General features: G+C 40.7%; 1 protein-coding gene across 5 annotated transcripts in view; it reads right to left on the reverse strand.

Annotated features, from left to right (window-relative positions):
* cu (curled) overlaps positions 1-19,294 on the reverse strand; it is a 443,224-nt gene that overhangs the window by 192,711 nt on the left and 231,219 nt on the right. For 3 of the 5 annotated variants that reach the window (XM_067148546.2, XM_067148545.2, XM_067148547.2), the window contains exon 2: positions 3,289-3,503. The exons of the other annotated variants lie outside the window; for them this stretch is intronic. In XM_067148546.2, the coding sequence (XP_067004647.1) occupies positions 3,289-3,362 (74 nt within the window). In that variant the 5' untranslated portion in view covers positions 3,363-3,503. The remainder of the gene's footprint in view (positions 1-3,288; positions 3,504-19,294) is intronic. 5 annotated transcript variants of the gene reach the window in all.

Consider the following 19,294-nt stretch of genomic DNA (forward strand, 5'->3'; position numbering starts at 1 on the left):
CTACCATGTGTTTTTGTGACAGAAGAATACACATACGCTCAACTCTCGATTTACCGTAATCGGATGAACCGCGTGGCAGCTGCCGCAAAGTCAAAAACACTAAAATTGCACGAGTGTTAGGAGGAGGGATAACATTGCCAGGATGATGCTCTCATCACCGAAAAACTTGTTTTGAGAAACTTGAGAAGCAAAATAAAGAAAAAGTGTTTCTCGGCACAAAAGCAGAAAACCATGACTGATTATTTTCCGAGACAGTAAAGTTAGGTAGTCTGAATATTTTTCTTTGCCTTATTAGTGTCAATGAAAAGTGCTTTTTATTCTTCCGTTTATTAATTGCGCTAAGTGCTTCTTTTACTGCAACGCATTGGGTAAGTTAATAAAAAACAATACAGCAGTATCATTTATTATCATTTGAAATATAATTTCAGTACGCCTGTTCTATTTTTAACTTTTTGCGGGTTAACCGCGGTTTTACTTATCCGGGAAGCTTTTAACCTACATCATCCCGGTTAATCGAAAGTTGAGTGTACTTCTTCAGTTTACTCTCGTTCAGGGAGCTCCTGAGTCGGGAGTTGGAACATTGATTTCCATTCCTGAAACACTTTGACGCTTTACACAGGCTATTATTGCGGTGGGCTTGCCGCACTTAAAGGCATTCTATACCTAACTGCCAGGTTTCAATAAGACCGCCCCTAACCCGCAGAACAGACGCCGCTTGCAGCCACCCCTAAACCGGAAAACAGACGCTACGAACTGGATTTCAGTGGTATTTCCTCCACTGGGGGACCAGCAGCCACCTAATTATTGAAAAATTCTGGTAAAACCAATCTGTACCGGGCGAGTTGGTCGTGCGGTTAGGGGCGCGCAGCTGTGAGCTTGCATCCGGGAGATAGTGGGTTGGAATCCCACTGTCGGCAACTCTGAAGATGGTTTTCCGTCGTTTCCCATTTTCACACCAGGAAAATGTTGAGGCTGTACCTTAATGAAGGCCACGGCCTCTTCCTTCCAAGTCCTAGGCCTTTCCCCTCCTATCGTCGCCATAAGACCTATCTGTGTCGGTGTGACGTAAAGCCACTAAAAAGAAAATCTGTTAATTTAGCACAAGGCTTTCCGGTGAAAAATCTGAACTAAAAGAGGAATTCACCGAAGAAAAATTGTGGTGCTTCCATCATACACCTGTAACGTCGCGAAATTTAGAAGACCCTTTCATTGTATTAAACATTCTTCATTGAGAGACGTAGGAGATTCACACACACATAAAATCTCATGCTTTCTTTACATACTGTAATAGCCTGGAATAAGGTAAGATTTCCCCACAAAAATATTTCGTTGGTCACTAGTTTTTGTACATTATGGTGCATGCTTATTTTACATTTTTCGAGTATATTTAGAAGCATATTTTACTATTTAATTGTGCATACAAATCCGGGCTCTAGTAACGAGATTAGTCTTTCCCACACAACTTCTCTAGCTAAGTAACTGAGTCTATGTGGAGCACGCGATTATTTACTTTCTCATGTTGTTCTGCGCGTGTGGCACAACTGCTCTTCAGACCGCAACACTGACAACAAAACGGTGAGTGAATTTCACTCCTCTGCAGTCAAGCTGTCAGTGTCTAGTCTGCTCAGTGAAGTCTGCTAACAAGGAGATGACATCCTGGGAAAGGGAAATGGCTCAGACAAGATGAGTGATATACAGTGTTGCAAGTCTATATTTATTTGGTCGGATGGGTAACTCACTTTTCCTGTGCTCAAATCTGCAAGACTCCTTTGTTAGTAGAAACTCGTTAAGTTTTTAAGTTTGTTTAAAATGGGGTATGCCTTCTAGAGGCAGACGTTTCACGTTGACAACCATGGGCGACCTGCGCGTCTGTGAGAATGGAGCCCTACTTAGGATGGATTCTAATGTTGAAGATACCATGCACATCCAAACACGAGAAAGAGGAATTAACCAATAAAGGTTAAAATCCCCAATCTGTTCGGGAATCGAACACAGGACCTCTTGGACCAAAGGCCAGTATGCTAACCAATTAGCCATGGGGTCGAACGATTATTAAGTGATGGCAGAAAAGCAAACCTGCGCAGAAACTGGTTCTAGTTTTCACAAACATTACGAGTATAATTCTAAACAAGATAACGAAATGAAAACCTTTCGTGAATTCGGCGTGTCTGCTCCTGCATCAGCATACAATTACAGAAGGGCATGGAAAATGCCGAGTGGATCATGAAACCTTTCAGCTACTGATTGTAGGGGTTTCAACACATTATGAGTGACAAGAAACATTATTTTGTTGATAAAGATGTTTGTGGTTCAATTCCCTATGTGCACGGTATTGGGTCTTAAGCCGTGCCCCAAATTGACGAGGAAGCTATTCCACTTCGACGTCGGGAAAACACAATGCTACTGATATCATATATTGTTTACTACTGGAAAACCTTACGCATATGAGAACGATGGAAGTTTACCTTTGGATGGTGCCAGAAGTGAGGTGATTCAATATGCACTTTTCAAGAGTAGTTACACATCTGATCGTCCTGAATGGTTTATTACACCGAAGGAAATTGATTTTGATTTTATTGAAGTAAAATTTTGAAATCAGTTCAGTGAATCGTTTTTTATTCGCTGCTCATAGTGAAAAGTAAAAGCCTGCTTTGACAATTTCTTGACCACTGTCGAATACCACCTTGTGAAATATATCTCCTAGGATCATCTTCCTGCCCAGAGGCAGATGCTCCTTGCACCATCCAAAGATAGAATTTCCATCGATCTCCTGTGGGCAAGGTTTCCCATTAGCAGCTGAGAATGCGCCTGCAAATTAGAGGTTGTGTGGCACTTTCAGCTATATCAGCAACATTGTATGTACTCTACCTCGAAGTGAGATGGGTTCACCGGGAGCCTGCATGTTCCACCAACTCCACATAGACTAATCGTTGGAAGATGATGTTGAAAAGAAAGGGAAAAAAGGAAGGTACAATTCTCTAGTCTATATATTTCTTGTGTAGACCTACAAATGAAGACACTTTTATAAACTGAGCTTGGTTTCTCAGACATCTTTTATCACCAAATTTTCAACTGTATGTGAATGTATGGAAGTAATCATTTCATGTTTGGCATTACAATTGGACTTAGTAATGGGGACTTAAGATTTTCCTCAGACACTTTGTCTCACAGAATGGCATTGCTTTATATATTTGAATTTATTTTGTGTGAGAACATTTCTATTTTCTAGGTATAATCGAATAATACTATGTGGACCTTGCGGTCGCACGGTGCGGTGTGATGGCTCACCTGGGGATAGCGAAGAACCTGCGACACATGGGGGAGGGTCCCCAGAGAGTACGTGGTCGAAGGACGGCGGTCATGATGTGTGGATATCACTCACCGTCAAGACAAAGGGGGGGTCTCATTACATACGTCAGCAGCAGCATCATTAACACTAGTTGAAAACTAATCTTCATACTCCAGTTGAGAAAGTTTGCCATTGGTGTCAGGTGAAGCCACACCTGCAGGTGGAAACAGAACGGCAACGTGAGGAGAGGGCAAACATATAATCAAGAAAAACACCAGGTTACTCCGAGATTCATTCAAACAACATGCCATGCATAAGCTCTCTCAATTCATGAGTGATGATAGGCAGGCCCCATATTTTAACTCTAACGGTCATCATTCGATTACTGATCATGTATTGCTGCAATCCATGCACAAGCTTGTCTATTATTTTATAACGGATAGAGGAAACTTAGGAATTCTTCAGTCTATATCTGTGGTCACAAAATATGTACTCGCGAGTACCTGCTCCTAGATTCACTCGAAAATAACAAAGACGAAGGTCCCCCTTCACGCATACAGGGAAGACCTGCAGCTTCTGCAGCAGCAGCAGCAGCAGCAGCGGATTTACAAACTCACTTTTCCTTGAAATTGTGTTATTTACAGTATTTATTGCTGTGAAATAATTCCTTTAGAAATGTTTGCTTCAAAGCCTTAAAAAAAATCCAAGAAAACGCACATTTTGGCCAGGATCAAAGAACTAATAGTTATTTTGAGTTCAAAATGAGAAAAGTTAATAGATAAATATATCCTAAATTATTAAGGAAGTTCAACGGCATTCTAAACCGTTACAATTTTAGCATAGATATAACCTAAAATATTTTTTATTTCGTATGTCATTTCAACACCTTTATTATGAGTTGATTTAATTATTTACTACTTAGGCATATATTTAGACTTGTAAATCATTAATTTGTGTTTTGGAATTTTAAAAAGAATTATCCACGTTTCAGAAATTTTGCTGTTAGAGTCTATTTGCGATTTTTTTTTTCCAAACTGGACAGATTAAAATCGTGAAAAGAAAACAACACTTAGCAGGTACCAGTTTTCTTGCTCACTTAATTGTTGATATTTATGATTTTACTCTAATTTGGATAAACGATTAAGATAATATTATCTTTGTTCCCAGTCAAAATGAATTGAATGGACCACTAAACATTGACGAGAAAACGTTCCTCTTTACTGTTCCCTTCATTGTGCAGTGTAGCACTATTCTTATTACGTTACCAATTCTTGCAGTTCTGCGTTCACTATTTCACTGTATGTAGTGAAACCCCTCCTGAAGACCACACGTTTAACGCGACCCGCCTTCCTCGAGAACCGATTTAGATTCATGCAGGAGCAAGCTATAAAGCGACCAACTCCTTTCCCGACCACGAATTTAGTTTAGAATGATGCTGTATTATGTCCCATGGAGACCACCACAACATGCATATTCTCTAAAATGGGGAAACTTACTTTGTAGTTGAATTAAGTCACGATTGGTGGTCATTAACAATCCTGCTGAAGGACGAAGGAATTTTGAACTTGGGGCAGAATAATTGGCGGAATTAAATCCACAGCATGGAAGGACGAAAGCGAAGATATCGGGAATGATATTCATAGATGTGATGAATATCCGAGTATAGTCAAATTCTTTTTCTGCTTATTTTGTTGATGATTAATCTATGCAAATATGGCTGGAAGCAGCGAACTGCAGCTGGAGATACAATGCCAACTGAAGATAAATTACTGGAATGTGCGAAAAGTAATACAGATCGGATCCTGCATCGTGATAGCTTATTAAGTGTTACCACAGATTCTCTCTGGGGCTACGGACTGTAAGTTGTCAGAGTTACGTAGTTGTCATTAAGTGCACTTCAGTTTGTCAGGCCTTATATCATCATCTTCATCATCATCTGTTTACCCTCCAGGTTCGGCTTTTCCCTCGAACTCAGCGAGGGATCCCACCTCTACCGCCACAAGGGCAGTGTCCTGGAGCTTCAGACTCTTGGTCTGGGATACAACTGGGGAGAGTGACCAGTACCTCGCCCAGGTGGCCTCACCTGCTATGCTGAAGAGGGGCCTTGTGGAGGGATGGGATAGGCAAGGAAGAGGGAAGGAAGCGGCCGTGGCCTTAAGTTAGGTACCATCCCGGCATTCGCCTGGAGGAGAAGTGGGAAACCACGGGAAACCACGGGAAACCACTTCCAGGATGGCTGAGGTGGGAATCGAACCCACCTCTACTCAGTTGACCTCCCGAGGCTGAGTGGACCCCATTCCAGCCCTCGTACCACTTTTCAAATTTCGTGGCAGAGCCGGGAATCGAACCCGGACCTCCGGGGGTGGCAGCTAATCACGCTAACCACTACACCACAGAGGCGGACACTAACTATTCGTACTATAGCGAAACGCGTCTAAAGTTTCGTACACGTGGTTTAAGAGAAACACAAATGTTGTTAAAAATAGAATTTAACATTGATTTTCATTTAGTACGCAGTTTTCTGTATTCTGTACCAGTGTATCACGACGTAAAGCCCAAAGAATCGTAGCCGAATAGTATCAAGACTAAAGAACACGAGGTGAAGTTGGCACGACAGATACAATAGCAGTGGAGCGGTGACCTTGACTTGGCATCGCCACAGGCTGGCTACATTAATTACTGTTCTCTCTTTGTGCTCAGTATTTATTAATGACTAGCGAATGTACCCGTGCTTCGCTACGGTATTCTACATTGTATTCGAATATCGAAGTAAATAGTGTGCATGCAGTAAATAAGATTGACTTAAAATTGCATGTCTCTTAGCGTTATCCGAGAAAGAGCACGGGGAGGTCCCCGTACGTTGTTTCCAATGTAAAGTGTTTGTTATGGATTTGTGATATAACGGCAGGCTCACTTGCCTACTGACATTCACAATCGAGTTGGGAAGTTTACATTATAATTGCAGGCCCCATTGCCTACTATGCGGACATAATCGATTTGGGGAGTTTTCGTTAAAATGGCAGCCCCCTTTCCTACTTCCAGACAGATTACAGTTTTTATTATAATGGCAGGCAATTACCCTACTATCACTCGAAATTGAGTTGTGAAGTTATCATTATAATGCCAGGCCCATTTTCCTACTTCCAGCCAGCTTACTGCCAGTCACACCAAGTTGGTGAGTTTCCATCAAAATAGCAGGCCACTATGCCTAATGCCAGTCACATTTTAGATGAGGACATTTCTTTATAATGGCGGGCACCCTTGCCTACTGCCAAACACAATCGGGTAGGGGAGTTTTAAACAAAACTGCATGCTCACTTGTCTTCTGCAAGTCAAATCGAGAAGTGAACTATTCATTACAATTGTAGACCTTCCTTACTAATGGCAGTTACACAGGAGTTGGAGAAGGAACCCTTTCATACTGCCAGTCAAAGTCGGTGTGGGGAGTACTGATTACAATAGCAGACCCACCCTTTCTCGATCGCTACAAATCGACATCAGTGAATATATATAGATCGACATACGAAAGTATATGCGTGTTTACAATATTGAAGACCTTCATTTACAGATTAACTGCTACTAAACGTACGTCATATCGACAAAGGATTATACCATAAGACACGCCGGATTTAGTGGCCTAAATGGCTGGTCCTATGATATGTCATCTATTCTTGGGTCAGATTGAGTTAGAAACGTGGAACAGGGTAACGTTCTTGTAAGATAATCTCACATTACATTACTTTTCGGATAATTATGTGACAGCTACATACATAGCATTTGGCTCATATATGGCTACTGGGTGGGCCAATTTTCGTGAAGAGTTTGATGATTCTGTATTTCATATAAGTAATCGAAGGTATGAATTATGCATGTGAAAATTCCAAATTGACTTAACATCCATTAATAGAGAAAAATCAGACGTAAAAGGGATACAGATACGGCAAAAAGTCATAAGACCAAGGTTGTAGATCATTCCAAATTGAACGGAGATTGTGCAATCCGTTATGTGATAGGAATTTCCGAAGGTCTGCACCATCATTAAAATTGCCTGCATATTTCGATATTCTTCGGGGATAAAAAGTGAAAAATTTAAAGATCTTGGATGTTTTCCGTTCGTTACAGGCTAAAACGTATAATTTTGTCAAATTTCAATTATCTTCTTTTTCTTCTGGCAGGTTATGCCGCAATCTGGATTTCGGGCGAGGCGGGTAAAAATTTGGACTTTCAGGAAACTAAACCAAAAATTATGCAGATGGTCATTATTACCCCTTAAACGGAAAGCTGTACGAAAATTTCGCCAAAATAGTCAGTGTAGAGGCACACAGTCGTTACGATTTGATTTATATAGATAAGGAATCTGCTAGATGTAAAACACCTTTTTGGCTATGTCCGCTGGACTTAACCTGCAAAACTGACCATTTATGATATCTCCCTTATTAATCCTCCTGACGAAAAAATGCACATGAAAAAAAGGTTTAGAGAGGTGGAATTCCATCACGTTTGGTCGATTTCCAGTCAGGTTGGTCTTGTTCTGTATATATTGTGGAAGAATAAAATCACCATTTCGGTTCCCTATAAACCGCCAGTCCATTCCGAAACATGTAATGTTATTTACGTTTAAAACCTACCTTTGGACAGGTGGATGCTAAATATGAATTTTGGTTCGAATGTCTTCAGTAGTTTTCAAGTTGTAAGGAATACGCTTTACACGCACCCGCTCGTGAGTTAAGTCCGATGGGACTTGTACAAAAAAACGGTCCGTTAATGATATCTCCCTTATTAATCCTCGTATCGAAATGATGCACATGAGAAAAAAGGTTTAGAAATTAATTTCTACCAAGGCAGGTAGATTTAAATTAACGTTGGTTGTGTATATTTTGTGGAAGTGCAAAATCACTGTTTCGGTTTCGTATAAACCCCCAGTCAGTTCAGGGATTTAGAAACAATATTTGCCCTAAAACCTATCAAGGACAGGTGTATTCTAAATATGAGTATTGGTGGAAATACATCCAGTAGTTTGTAGCACTCGCGTACATACGGCGTAATTAAGGAAGAAAATAATACAGTTAAGAAAGTTGAAAGTAATAGAAAATGGATTATAACTGAGGACAGCCGGATAACGACAAATATGTAAATGCCAAGTTAATGTATTGGAAAATCAAATGCCCCTCAATAAATTATGCCAGTGTGAGTTATGGATATAATAAAGCGGTAACAGAGGAGAAATTTAGGTCCATTGATTCCTAGGTAAACAAATAATAAGAAGATGACTAATGGTGTTATTACTTAATCTATTCGAAGGCGGTTATAACATCCAACGATATTCCGCCAATATCCCGCAGATAGGCCCATTGGCGCCTCTCTTGCCTTCTACCCAAGGAACAACCACGAATTTAAAAGCATGATGAGGAAAATGGCAATACGTTACTTCCCTGCTGGCATGCAGTCAGAGACGTTGCCATGGTAACCTGTAGGTTCGTTGTCGGTCTGTCGGTCACTCAATGCAGAGCATGGTACCAGCAGAAAATTGTAAATTTCTCCGTCATGTAAAGAGTAAGGTAAATTATGAACATAACGAAAGTTGTTTATAATGAAGAGACGTTTCACGTACGGTAAACGAAGTTTACAGAAAATCGATAGTATAAGAGAAAATGGAGGAAAACCATTCTGGTTTTCCTATAAACCCCCGTCTATTCAAAGATTTTAAAATGATATGCATATTGAAACCTTCCCCGGGATGAGTATACTCTGAATATGAAGTTTGGTTGAGATCTATCCAGCCGTTTCGACGTGATGGTGGAAAAACCATTCTGGTTTTCCTATAAACACCCCGTGTATTCCAAGATTCTAAAATGATATGCATATCGAAACCTTCCCCGGGAGGAGTATACTCTAAATATGAAGTTTGGTTGAGATCTATCCAGCCGTTTCGACGTGATGGTGGAAAAAACATTCTGGTTTTTCTATAAACCCCCCTGTATTCAAAGATTTTAAAATGATATGCATATCGAAACCTTCCCCGGGAGGAGTATACTCTAAATATGTAGTTTTGTTGAGATCTATCCAGCCGTTTCGACGTGATGGTGGAAAAACCATTCTGGTTTTCCTATAAACCCCCCGTGTATTCAAAGATTTTAAAATGATATGCATACCAAAACCTTCCCCGGGATGAGTATACTCTAAATATGAAATTTGGTTGAGATCTACCCAGCCGTTTCGACGTGATGGTGGAAAAACCATTCTGGTTTTCCTATAAACCCCCGTGTATTCAAAGATTTTAAAATGATATGCATATCGAAACCTTCCCCGGGATGAGTATACTCTATATATGTAGTTTGGTTGAGATCTATCCAGCCGTTTCGACGTGATGGTGGAAAAACCATTCTGGTTTTCCTATAAACCCCCCGTGTATTCAAAGATTTTAAAATGATATGCATATCGAAACCTTCTCCGGGATGAGTATACTCTAAATATGAAATTTGGTTGAGATCTATCCAGCCGTTTCGACGTGATGGTGGAAAAACCATTCTGGTTTTCCTATAAACCCCCCGTGTATTCAAAGATTTTAAAATGATATGCATATCGAAACCTTCCCCGGGATGAGTATACTCTAAATAAGAAATTTAGTTGAGATCTATCCAGCCGTTTCGACGTGATGGTGGAAAAACCATTCTGGTTTTCCTATAAACCCCCGTGTATTCAAAGATTTTAAAATGATATGCATATCGAAACCTTCCCCGGGAGTAGTATACTCTAAATATGAAGTTTGGTTGAGATCTATCCAGCCGTTTCGACGTGATGGTGGAAAAACCATTCTGGTTTTCCTATAAACCCCCCGTGTTTTCAAAGATTTTAAAATGATATGCATATCGAAACCTTCCCCGGGACGAGTATACTCTAAATATGAAGTTTGGTTGAGATCTATCCAGCCGTTTCGACGTGATGGTGGAAAAACCATTCTGGTTTTCCTATAAACCCCCCGTGTATTCAAAGATTTTAAAATTATATGCATATCGAAACCTTCCCCGGGATGAGTATACTCTAAATATGAAGTTTGGTTGAGATCTATCCAGCCGTTTCGACGTGATGGTGGAACAAACAGACAAACAAACAGACACGAACAATTTTATTTATATAGATCTGCGATTTCAAGTAAACCAAGAGAAGAAGAAAGACATCATCATGACCGAATTTCTTGGGAAAGATCTCTATTAACTACCCACAATCTTCGTTACGTACAGTATTTAATATGTATCGCGTTATATCTACGTGTTAATATTTGGCCTTCCTTTACCTGTCAATCAAAGATGTATCCCTCACATGAAGATGAATCATATCACCTTTCGTAACTTTACAGTTTTAGCCTTTAACGCAACTTGCTCCTTTGCCTTTCGTTTTCTTTCTTTGCATCTTGCTTAGAGGACACGGGTTCGATTCCTGACTCGTATGAAGTAGTAGTGGTGGCTGTGGCAGTGATTAATGTTTTATGGGAAACTACAACTATTTAGGAAATCATCCCCTATACACTTAAGTCGTCGGGCTGAGTGGATCAGATAGCAGACGATTGGTCTTCCGAACCTAAACTGATGGGTTCGATCCGGTGGTATTTGAAGGTACTCAAATACGCCAGTCTCTGCAGTAGATTTACTAGTATGTAAAAGACCTTCTACGGGATAAAATTCTGGCATTTTGTCATCTCCGCTAACCGTAAACGTACTTAATAATAATGTTATTGGCTTTACGTTCCACTGACTACTTTTACGTTTTTCGGAGACTCCGAGGTGCTGTAATTTAGTCTCGCAGGAGTTCTTTTACGTGTCAGTAAATCTACCGACACGAGCCTGACGTATTTCAGCACCTGGAAATACCACCGGACCAAACCAGGATCGAACCTGCCAAGTTGGGGTCAGAAGGCCAGCGCCTCAACCGTCTGAGCCATTCAATCCGGCCTAAACATAGTTCGTGCGACGTAAAGCTAACAATTTTCTTTCTGTGTAACTTTAATCAAAGAAAATGGTGAGTACAGGAGACGACACAACAGCGATCTGTACCAGCATATGGAGAGGATAACGGACACGATTCGGAAAAGGAGGATTAATTTTTATGGCCATATAGCACGCATGAGCACACAGAGACAAACCAATAGGATCTTTTCCTACTTTCTTAACAAGAAAACCAAGGGACCCTGGTTTATCGAAGTTGAAAAAGACCTTCAAGAAATAGGAATCACACTCGAAGACATCCAGAAACGTGCTCCTCTCCAGAAAAAGCTCCAGGGATACAAGAGGTTCCAAGAAAGGCCAAAGTTGAAAACAGGCAAGAAGTGGACTGATGAAAGGAAGGAGGCTCACAGAACGAGAATGCGTGAGTACTGGGGAAGAATTAAAGCTCAAGGATGCAAACGGTTGAAATAACGTGGTCCACAGCAGGCCGAAACGAAGAAAGAAGAAGAAGAAGAAGAGGTCTGATCTTTCGAAAAATTAAGGTATAACAAAAGAAAGGGTAACTTCTTTTTAGGCTTTGCAATATCTTATTAATTTGGAAGAAAACGAGTTGAACAAGGGAAGTCGGATAGGAAATACAAGAAAAGAGGATGCTAGCCACAAGTGGGAGCAACGCTAGTCTCAGCTAGGGCCCCTGTGGTTACCAATCCACGACCCGAAGTTGAGAGCTCCTGTCATCTCTTACGACAGACAGGCAACACCTCCACCCACAGGGGTTCTCCTACAGCAATCTGAATGAATCCTATACAGTCTGAGTGCAGGAACAGCGTTCACTCATTCTCACGAGGTACAATGAGCCGTCTGATACGAAGTGCGGGGGCGAGGTTGATGTATGTGATTATGATTACTAAGGTTCGAATATTAAGGAAAAGTCATATTTCTTTCCTGAACTTATTTTACCAGAAATCTGAAAAGTAAGTGTGAATGACGGGCCCCTGACCTCGTCTAGACCAATTTTATGTTGCATATTTCGGCCGTTTTAATTATTTCGATCACTTTGCTCATTTTAATTATAAAATGTCATTGTTATATTTTGAGCAGTTTTGCTTAAATTGAGGTGTCATTTCTAATAAGATACATGTTATCTATGTCGAGGATTTTCAAATACTGTAGTAGATATATTTTTCTCTCTTTTCCCTGAACAGACAGGTAGCAGGTTTAGAAGACCTGATTCCGAGGACGTCTCAATGAGGAGGATGCCACTTCAGTAGATATTGTATTTAGCTGAGAAGCAATTAGCAAACAAAGAAAATTCCATGTTTTTTCTCGCCCATTTCATCTTTGACGGGTCCAGTTACAGCCCTCTTCCCCTTTCACAACCAACGAATTTCAACAGATTGGTCACACTTCGAGTACTACAACAGTGAACCCTATCATACAAGTAAAGCGCAGTGAGATGTAAAATTAAGAAATTATGTGAAAAAGTTTAATGAAGAGATCTTCAGCAGGCCTACTGACGGAACAGTTCTTTTTTTGTTTGAAGTTAAGGTAACGGCAGGAAAGCGATTTAATATGAATGCATATTGAAAGTTGTAACGTACTATAGCTCTGTCAGTTTATATGATTTAATCTGTCTGCTGTATCATCACGAATCAATTTTTATATAATGACGTTTAATATTAGTAATATTCACTAAATTTCGTAAGTCATATTGCACCTTTTCGTTATATTTAGCTAGTTTTTAGGGCATATTTGCTTGCATATTTTGTACTTCTTTAGGTCATAAACTTCTGAAACCTTAGTGTTTACACATTGTCACTGGCTTCTCACAAACGAACCACATGTTTGAGTTTCAGCCAATATATGTGGGATTTTCTAATTGAAAATTTACATCCCTGTAGCTCAGATTCTGCATAAAAGTGAGGTCTCGTGGCTTTCATCTCGGTAATGACAGTCACATAAAACTATAGACTTGCTTGTTTACTTGCAGTCTTTCAAGTCCGTACACCACATGGCATACGTATAGCAAATGTAGCGCTTCATTAACGCTTCTTTCTGTTTATGATTCTGAATGTCATCAACGAAGGAGGGTTTCATTTGCTAGAAGATGATCTGGGATTCCTAATTAGACATATAATTTCTTTAACAGGGTCTCGCTGTCTATTATAATACGTTTAAGGTATTTAAATTAGTTTACACATTCAATATACAATGTTCTGGCTGTGTTAGGTAAAGAGTAGTGTAACTATTGACGGTATGCCAGCTGTGTCACTGTCGGTCATGTGAAAAACCAGGGCTCGGATTTCTGTGACCTAAAAGCTCTGGTAAAATGCATGAAATTAGGATCTGTTGATAGTATAAGTTATTAACCTCGTCAATCTGATTTGATTGGAGGTGGTGGTGATTACTGTTTTAAGAGGAAGTACAACTAAACAACCATCCTCTATATGACACTAAGAAGAGAGAAAAATGGAAGGGATCCGACACTTCGAAAAATGAAGATATTGGCCAAAGAAAGACAAGGGCCACGAAGGGCGTGAAAATGAAAGACTCTCTAGCCTTGGAATGTTCTAATAGCGTCGGCGTTGGAAAAGAACAAGAGTTGACCAAGAGACTCAGATAGGATAGATGAAAGTGTGGAGCCTGGCGCAAGTAAGTGAAAGCAATGCCAGGAATTATCTAAGGGCTTCGTGGTCGCCAACCCATGCTCCCTATTTATGAGCCCTTTACGACAAGAAGGTGATACCGTGGATGTATTTTAACGCCCCCACCCACAAAGGAATGTAATTGGAGGGGGTGAGGGTAAGTTGACTAGATGAATGAAAGTCCGGATTTACTGAAATAACCTAAGAGCATTACAATTCTGAGTACGGTAACAAATCGCGTTTAATATGATATATTAAAGGTCAGTATGTCATGGAGTCTTCGAAATCTGAAAAGCCAGCTTGAACTCCCTGAAAAGTATATTCCTAACTGCTTTGCCAGTCTAACCGTGACACTTTGAAAACGAACACTGAGTGGAAGTGATGATATGTACGCTAAATAGCATTTCTTCTTTAATACACCAAATCGAGCGAGTAGACCTTGCGGCTAGGGTCGCGCAGCTGAGAGCTTGTATTCGGGAGATAGTGGATCCGAATTCCACCGTCGGCAGCCCTGAAGATGGTTTCCCGTGGTTTCTCATTTTCACACCAGGCAAATGTACCCTACAGTAATTAATGCCACGGTAGCTACCTTCCTAATCCTAGCCCTTTCCTATCCCTTCGTCGCCGAAAACCTTCGATGTATTAGTGCGACGTTGAACAAGTAACCAGAAAAAAGAACCACTCCGAATAGAGACCAAGTACTTTACAACCAGATCGTTCCGCAAATGACGCTGGATTTGTGAGGGTGGTCTCTAAAGAAAACGTGTGTTAAGGTTGATTCTGCTTCATGGGTCGTGTTGCGGCACAAGCCTATTTTTAAGTGGTCAGGGAGTAGGTCTAGATGGACCATTTGAACAGCGTTCCTCTTTAATGTGTATAGGTCCAATACGAACCTGTGAACCTACCTTCAATATTGAACAACGACGCTGTGAAGGCATCTATAATCTCAGAAAGAAATCAATAGCCTTGTTATTCACTCAATTTTCAAGGCAAGGCGCAGCTCTGACCTTATATCGAATACTGGACATGTGGGTGATAGCTCAAATGTCACCTGATAATTAGCCTTGGGTGAAGAATATAACCATCACGCAGTGTAAACTGACCAGTTCCCGAAAACAAACCTTGGAGCGATGAATTATGTACAGTGTTCGCGAAAAGTTAACGCCACGCATTCATAGGCCTAATTATTCTTTGATAGTTGGCTTTTTATAACCAGCCTTCAGATTTTGGAATTCCGTTGAATAATATTGACGAAAAGGTATAATTTGGTACGTAACAGGTTTATCTATAGCTCGATGCGTTCGAAAGTACTTTCTAAAATCAAGTAAAGGGCAATTTCAGTAAAAATCTCGTAACTTGGAAACCGTTTCTCTTATCGCTCTGAAGATGTTATTACGCGTAATAAGAGTGTTCGTTATGCCGGTTTCATGAAGCTTAAATACCTCCATTTTGTGGCCCCCGTTAAAAATACCCATCACATTGTGGATCAAGGAAATGTAACACAAGTTTCACAGATAGTCACGTTTACAAAAAACAAAAAGCACCAATACTTTTTTCGGCATTGTTACTCCCATGGCAAGTTTCTGATCACTCATTGTTGGCAAGGTATCTGTTCTAATAAAGCCTATTTTAAACAATCGACAAATGTGCTCCATGACGTTAATACAATATCTTTGATATTGGTTGGTCAGCGGTTGTCTGCTCCACGGATTTGCATTTGTATGTACGGATGAGCGGAAAGAGGTTACATCATGAATAATTGAACTGAAGTTTGGAATGAATTCTGCCGGACTGAAAGCAATATTTGAAAATTCGACACTCACCACGAACCCGATGCAAAATTCCTCGATGCAATGGGTTCACTTTTGTTTCTTGCATGAACTGTGAAGTGTTTCTTTGTTTCAACAAAGAACTGCTACACAGGATTCCATCGGTAGCCTGGAGTGATCGCACTGGTATTATTTTATCCTAAACTGAGAGAAACTGAAGTTAAGACATTAAGCTGAATCATGGCTTCATCTAGATGACTTTTTTTGTTAGTGAATGAGCAACCACACTCATGCATGAAACACATTTGTAGCAAATAGGGCCTAAGTAGATGGTGACGATGGAATAGGGAAGGCCTAGGAATGGGAAGGAAGCAGCCGTGGCCTCAATTAAGGTACAGCCCCAGCATTTTCCTGGTGTGAAAATGCGAAACCACGGAAAACCATCTTCAGGGCTGCCGACAGTGGGATTCGAGCCCACTATCTCCCGGATGCAGACTTTATTTTTATACTGTAACTTGTAATAATGATGTTGGTTGTGAAACGAAATTTCAACCATGATGTAGCACAGGCCATTTCAACAGGGCATCTCTGGGAGATTGCTCTTTGAGAGCAAGTCCCGAAGACGCGTGAATGGGAAAGGAATGGAGGGGAGGGAGGAAGATGTATAGAAGGCATAGTTTATGAGGCATAAGTGAGAATTGTTTAAGGGCCTCACAACAACTATCAGTGTTAAAATCGCGCAAGTAACATGGTTTAAAAGACGGGAATTCTTTAAAAATGTTATCCTGCAATTGTTTTTCGAACAATGAAAGTAGTTCTATCTTAAAAGCACAAATTCATTTCTACAGAGCATCAATCAACACATTTTTGCTTTGCAAAGAAACATTTAAATTACTCAAATGGTTCGAAATGTCAGTTAAAAAAAAGGCAAGATCAGCGACCTGGTGCATTAAGGGATCAGCCCTGGGCGGGCATAGGGCAGCGTTAGAGTTCTCTAGTCCTCAAAAGGTGAGTTAGAATGGCCTGCAAGTCTTCAGACTTATTTTGCTAACACATCAATCTGTTAAATCATTTCCTTTGCTAGTTGTCCGTGCAGCGGCATGTAGTAAAAGTAGGAAATATCACAATATGAAGATAAAGTAGGAATTCAATAGGACAAATTGGGGCAAATATTATTTTATAAGAAGGGAAGTTAGGAATTGGAATAACTTACCACGGGAGATGTTCAATAAACTTCCAAGTTCTTTGAAATCATTTAAGAAAAGGCTAGGAAAACAACAGATAGGGAATCTGCTACCTGGGCGACTACCCTAAATGCAGATCAGTATTGATTGATTGATTGATTGATTGATTGATTGATTGATTGATTGTATTTGTAACTGACAGCTGTCATTCTTCTCTTTTCACTCAACAGTAAACCTTTGGTATACAGATATAATCTTCTATACTCCGTCTAGATATTATTATCATCAATTTTATTTATACATTGTTTTTTTAGTTCTGTCTTTGTATTATTTCATTTAGACTCAAAAATAACAAGATCTTGTACCTGTTTTAGATCATTATTTTCTTTTGTGTTTCTATAAGTTCTTGTTGTTGTCCTTCTTCTTCTTCTCCTCCTTATTTTCTTTTAAATTTTGCATAAAGTTATGTATTATTAAGATCGTAAGTATTGGTGTGTTAAGAAGGTACTGCACTGTGCCTACTGCCTGATTGTGTACTTTCAAATAAATAAATAAATAAATAAATAAATAAATAAATAAATAAATAAATAAATAAATAAATAAATAACATGATTTTAATACCCTGTATCAAATGTGATAAACTATTTGGCAAGCTGATTCCTTATTTCGTACGGTTCTCTTGTCAGAAATCCCTCGGATCGCCAGATCTCGACTTTTCAGCTTGCAATCCTTTACGAGATATTGTTGCTGTACGGGGCTAGGGATTTCATGGTGCATTAAGAGCGCGCTAAGTCAGACTGGTAACGTACGTCTTCCCCGAGTCTTTTGTGTTTTTATTTTGAAAATTAATTATTGTTGACATTTTTTTGCTAGAATTGGAGAGGAAGTGTGACCGTGATCTATTCTATCTATCATCACCAGATGTTAAAGTGAAGGAAGCACATTTTCTAGCTAATAATAATAATAATCTTTACGCCCCATTAACTACGTTTATGGTTTTAGAGACACCGAGTTGCTGGAAATTTGTCCCGCAGGAGTTCTTTTAAGTGTCCGTAAATCTACCATCACGACGCTGTTGTATCTGAGCACCTTCAAATAGGCCTACCACTGGACTGAGCCGGAATCGAACCTGCTGACTTGATCTCAGAAGGCCAGCGATCTACCGTTGAGCTACTGTGGCCGCCTGCAAGTGCTTTAACAGCGTACTATCTCTGATAGATCTCCGGTGACGATGGGGTATGAAGGGCCGGTCTAGAAAGCCAAGAATAATGAACGAGAGGATTCTTCGTGCCGACCACACGGCACTTCGTAATCTGCAGGACTTCGGGCTGAGCAGCGGTCGCTTGGTAGGCCAAGGCCCTTTGGGTCTGTTGCGCCATGGGGTTTGGTTGGGATAGGAAAGGTTAGGACTGGAAAGAAAGCGACTATGGCCCTTAATTAAGGTACGGCCCCAGCATTTGTCTGATGCGAAAATGGGAAATCACGGAAAATCAACTTCTGAGCTGTCCGAATCGTTGGCTGAATGGTCAGCGTACTGGCCTTCGGTTCAGAGGGTCCCGGGTTCGATACCCGGCGGGGTAGGGGATTTTAACCTTCATTGGTAAATTCCAGTGGCCCGCGGACTGGGTGTTTGTCCTGTCCCAACATCTCTGCAACTCACACACCACACATAACGCTATCCTACACCACAATGACACGCAGTTACCTACATATGGCAAATGCCGCCCACCCTTATCGGAGGGTCTGCCTTACAAGGGCTGCACTCGGCTAGAAATAGCCACACGAAATTATTATTATAACTTCTGGGCTACCAATGGTTGGGTTCGAACATATCATCTTCCAAATGCAAGCTTACTGCCACGCGATCCGTAATCCGCAGCCAACTCGTTCGCGGGTGGGGGTTGGGGGAGACGATAATCTGGTGGTGGTAAGAGGAAATACACTAGGCAACCTTGACACTGATCAGAGGGGAAAAAGGAAGAGATCCGATCCTTCGATAAATGAAGGTATCAGCGAAAGAAGGCATGCAAATGAAAGACTGCCTAGGCCTCACAGGCCTAATCACCGTCGGAGTCGGAATAAAACCAGAGTTGATCTACGGAGTGGCAAAGATAGGAATTCGAAAATAGGATGGGTCAACCAGGCGAGAATCTACTTTGTTAACTCCTGGACCACAATGGATGTTCTAGAAAACGATTCCCTTCAAATTAACAGGCAATTACAGACTGATAAGAGACATTTCATCTCCGAGCTGTTTTTCCTCGCTCGGTAGAGGATATAAGTGGGCAGATGGATGAGACAGAGACACGCGATGTTTTTAACCTGCCGCACAATTTACGACACGCCCTGCGTCACCAGTGTTTTGTTTCAGTGAACGGAACGTCACCGGAGAACGTTCGGAACAGCATGACGGCCGTCTCAAGGCCACGGTTGTCATAGTTACCGCGTCAGTAACTTATCTGTA

The sequence above is a fragment of the Anabrus simplex genome, chromosome 5 (genome assembly GCF_040414725.1).
Source record: "Anabrus simplex isolate iqAnaSimp1 chromosome 5, ASM4041472v1, whole genome shotgun sequence".
In the NCBI taxonomy this organism is placed as follows: Eukaryota; Metazoa; Arthropoda; class Insecta; order Orthoptera; family Tettigoniidae; genus Anabrus; species Anabrus simplex.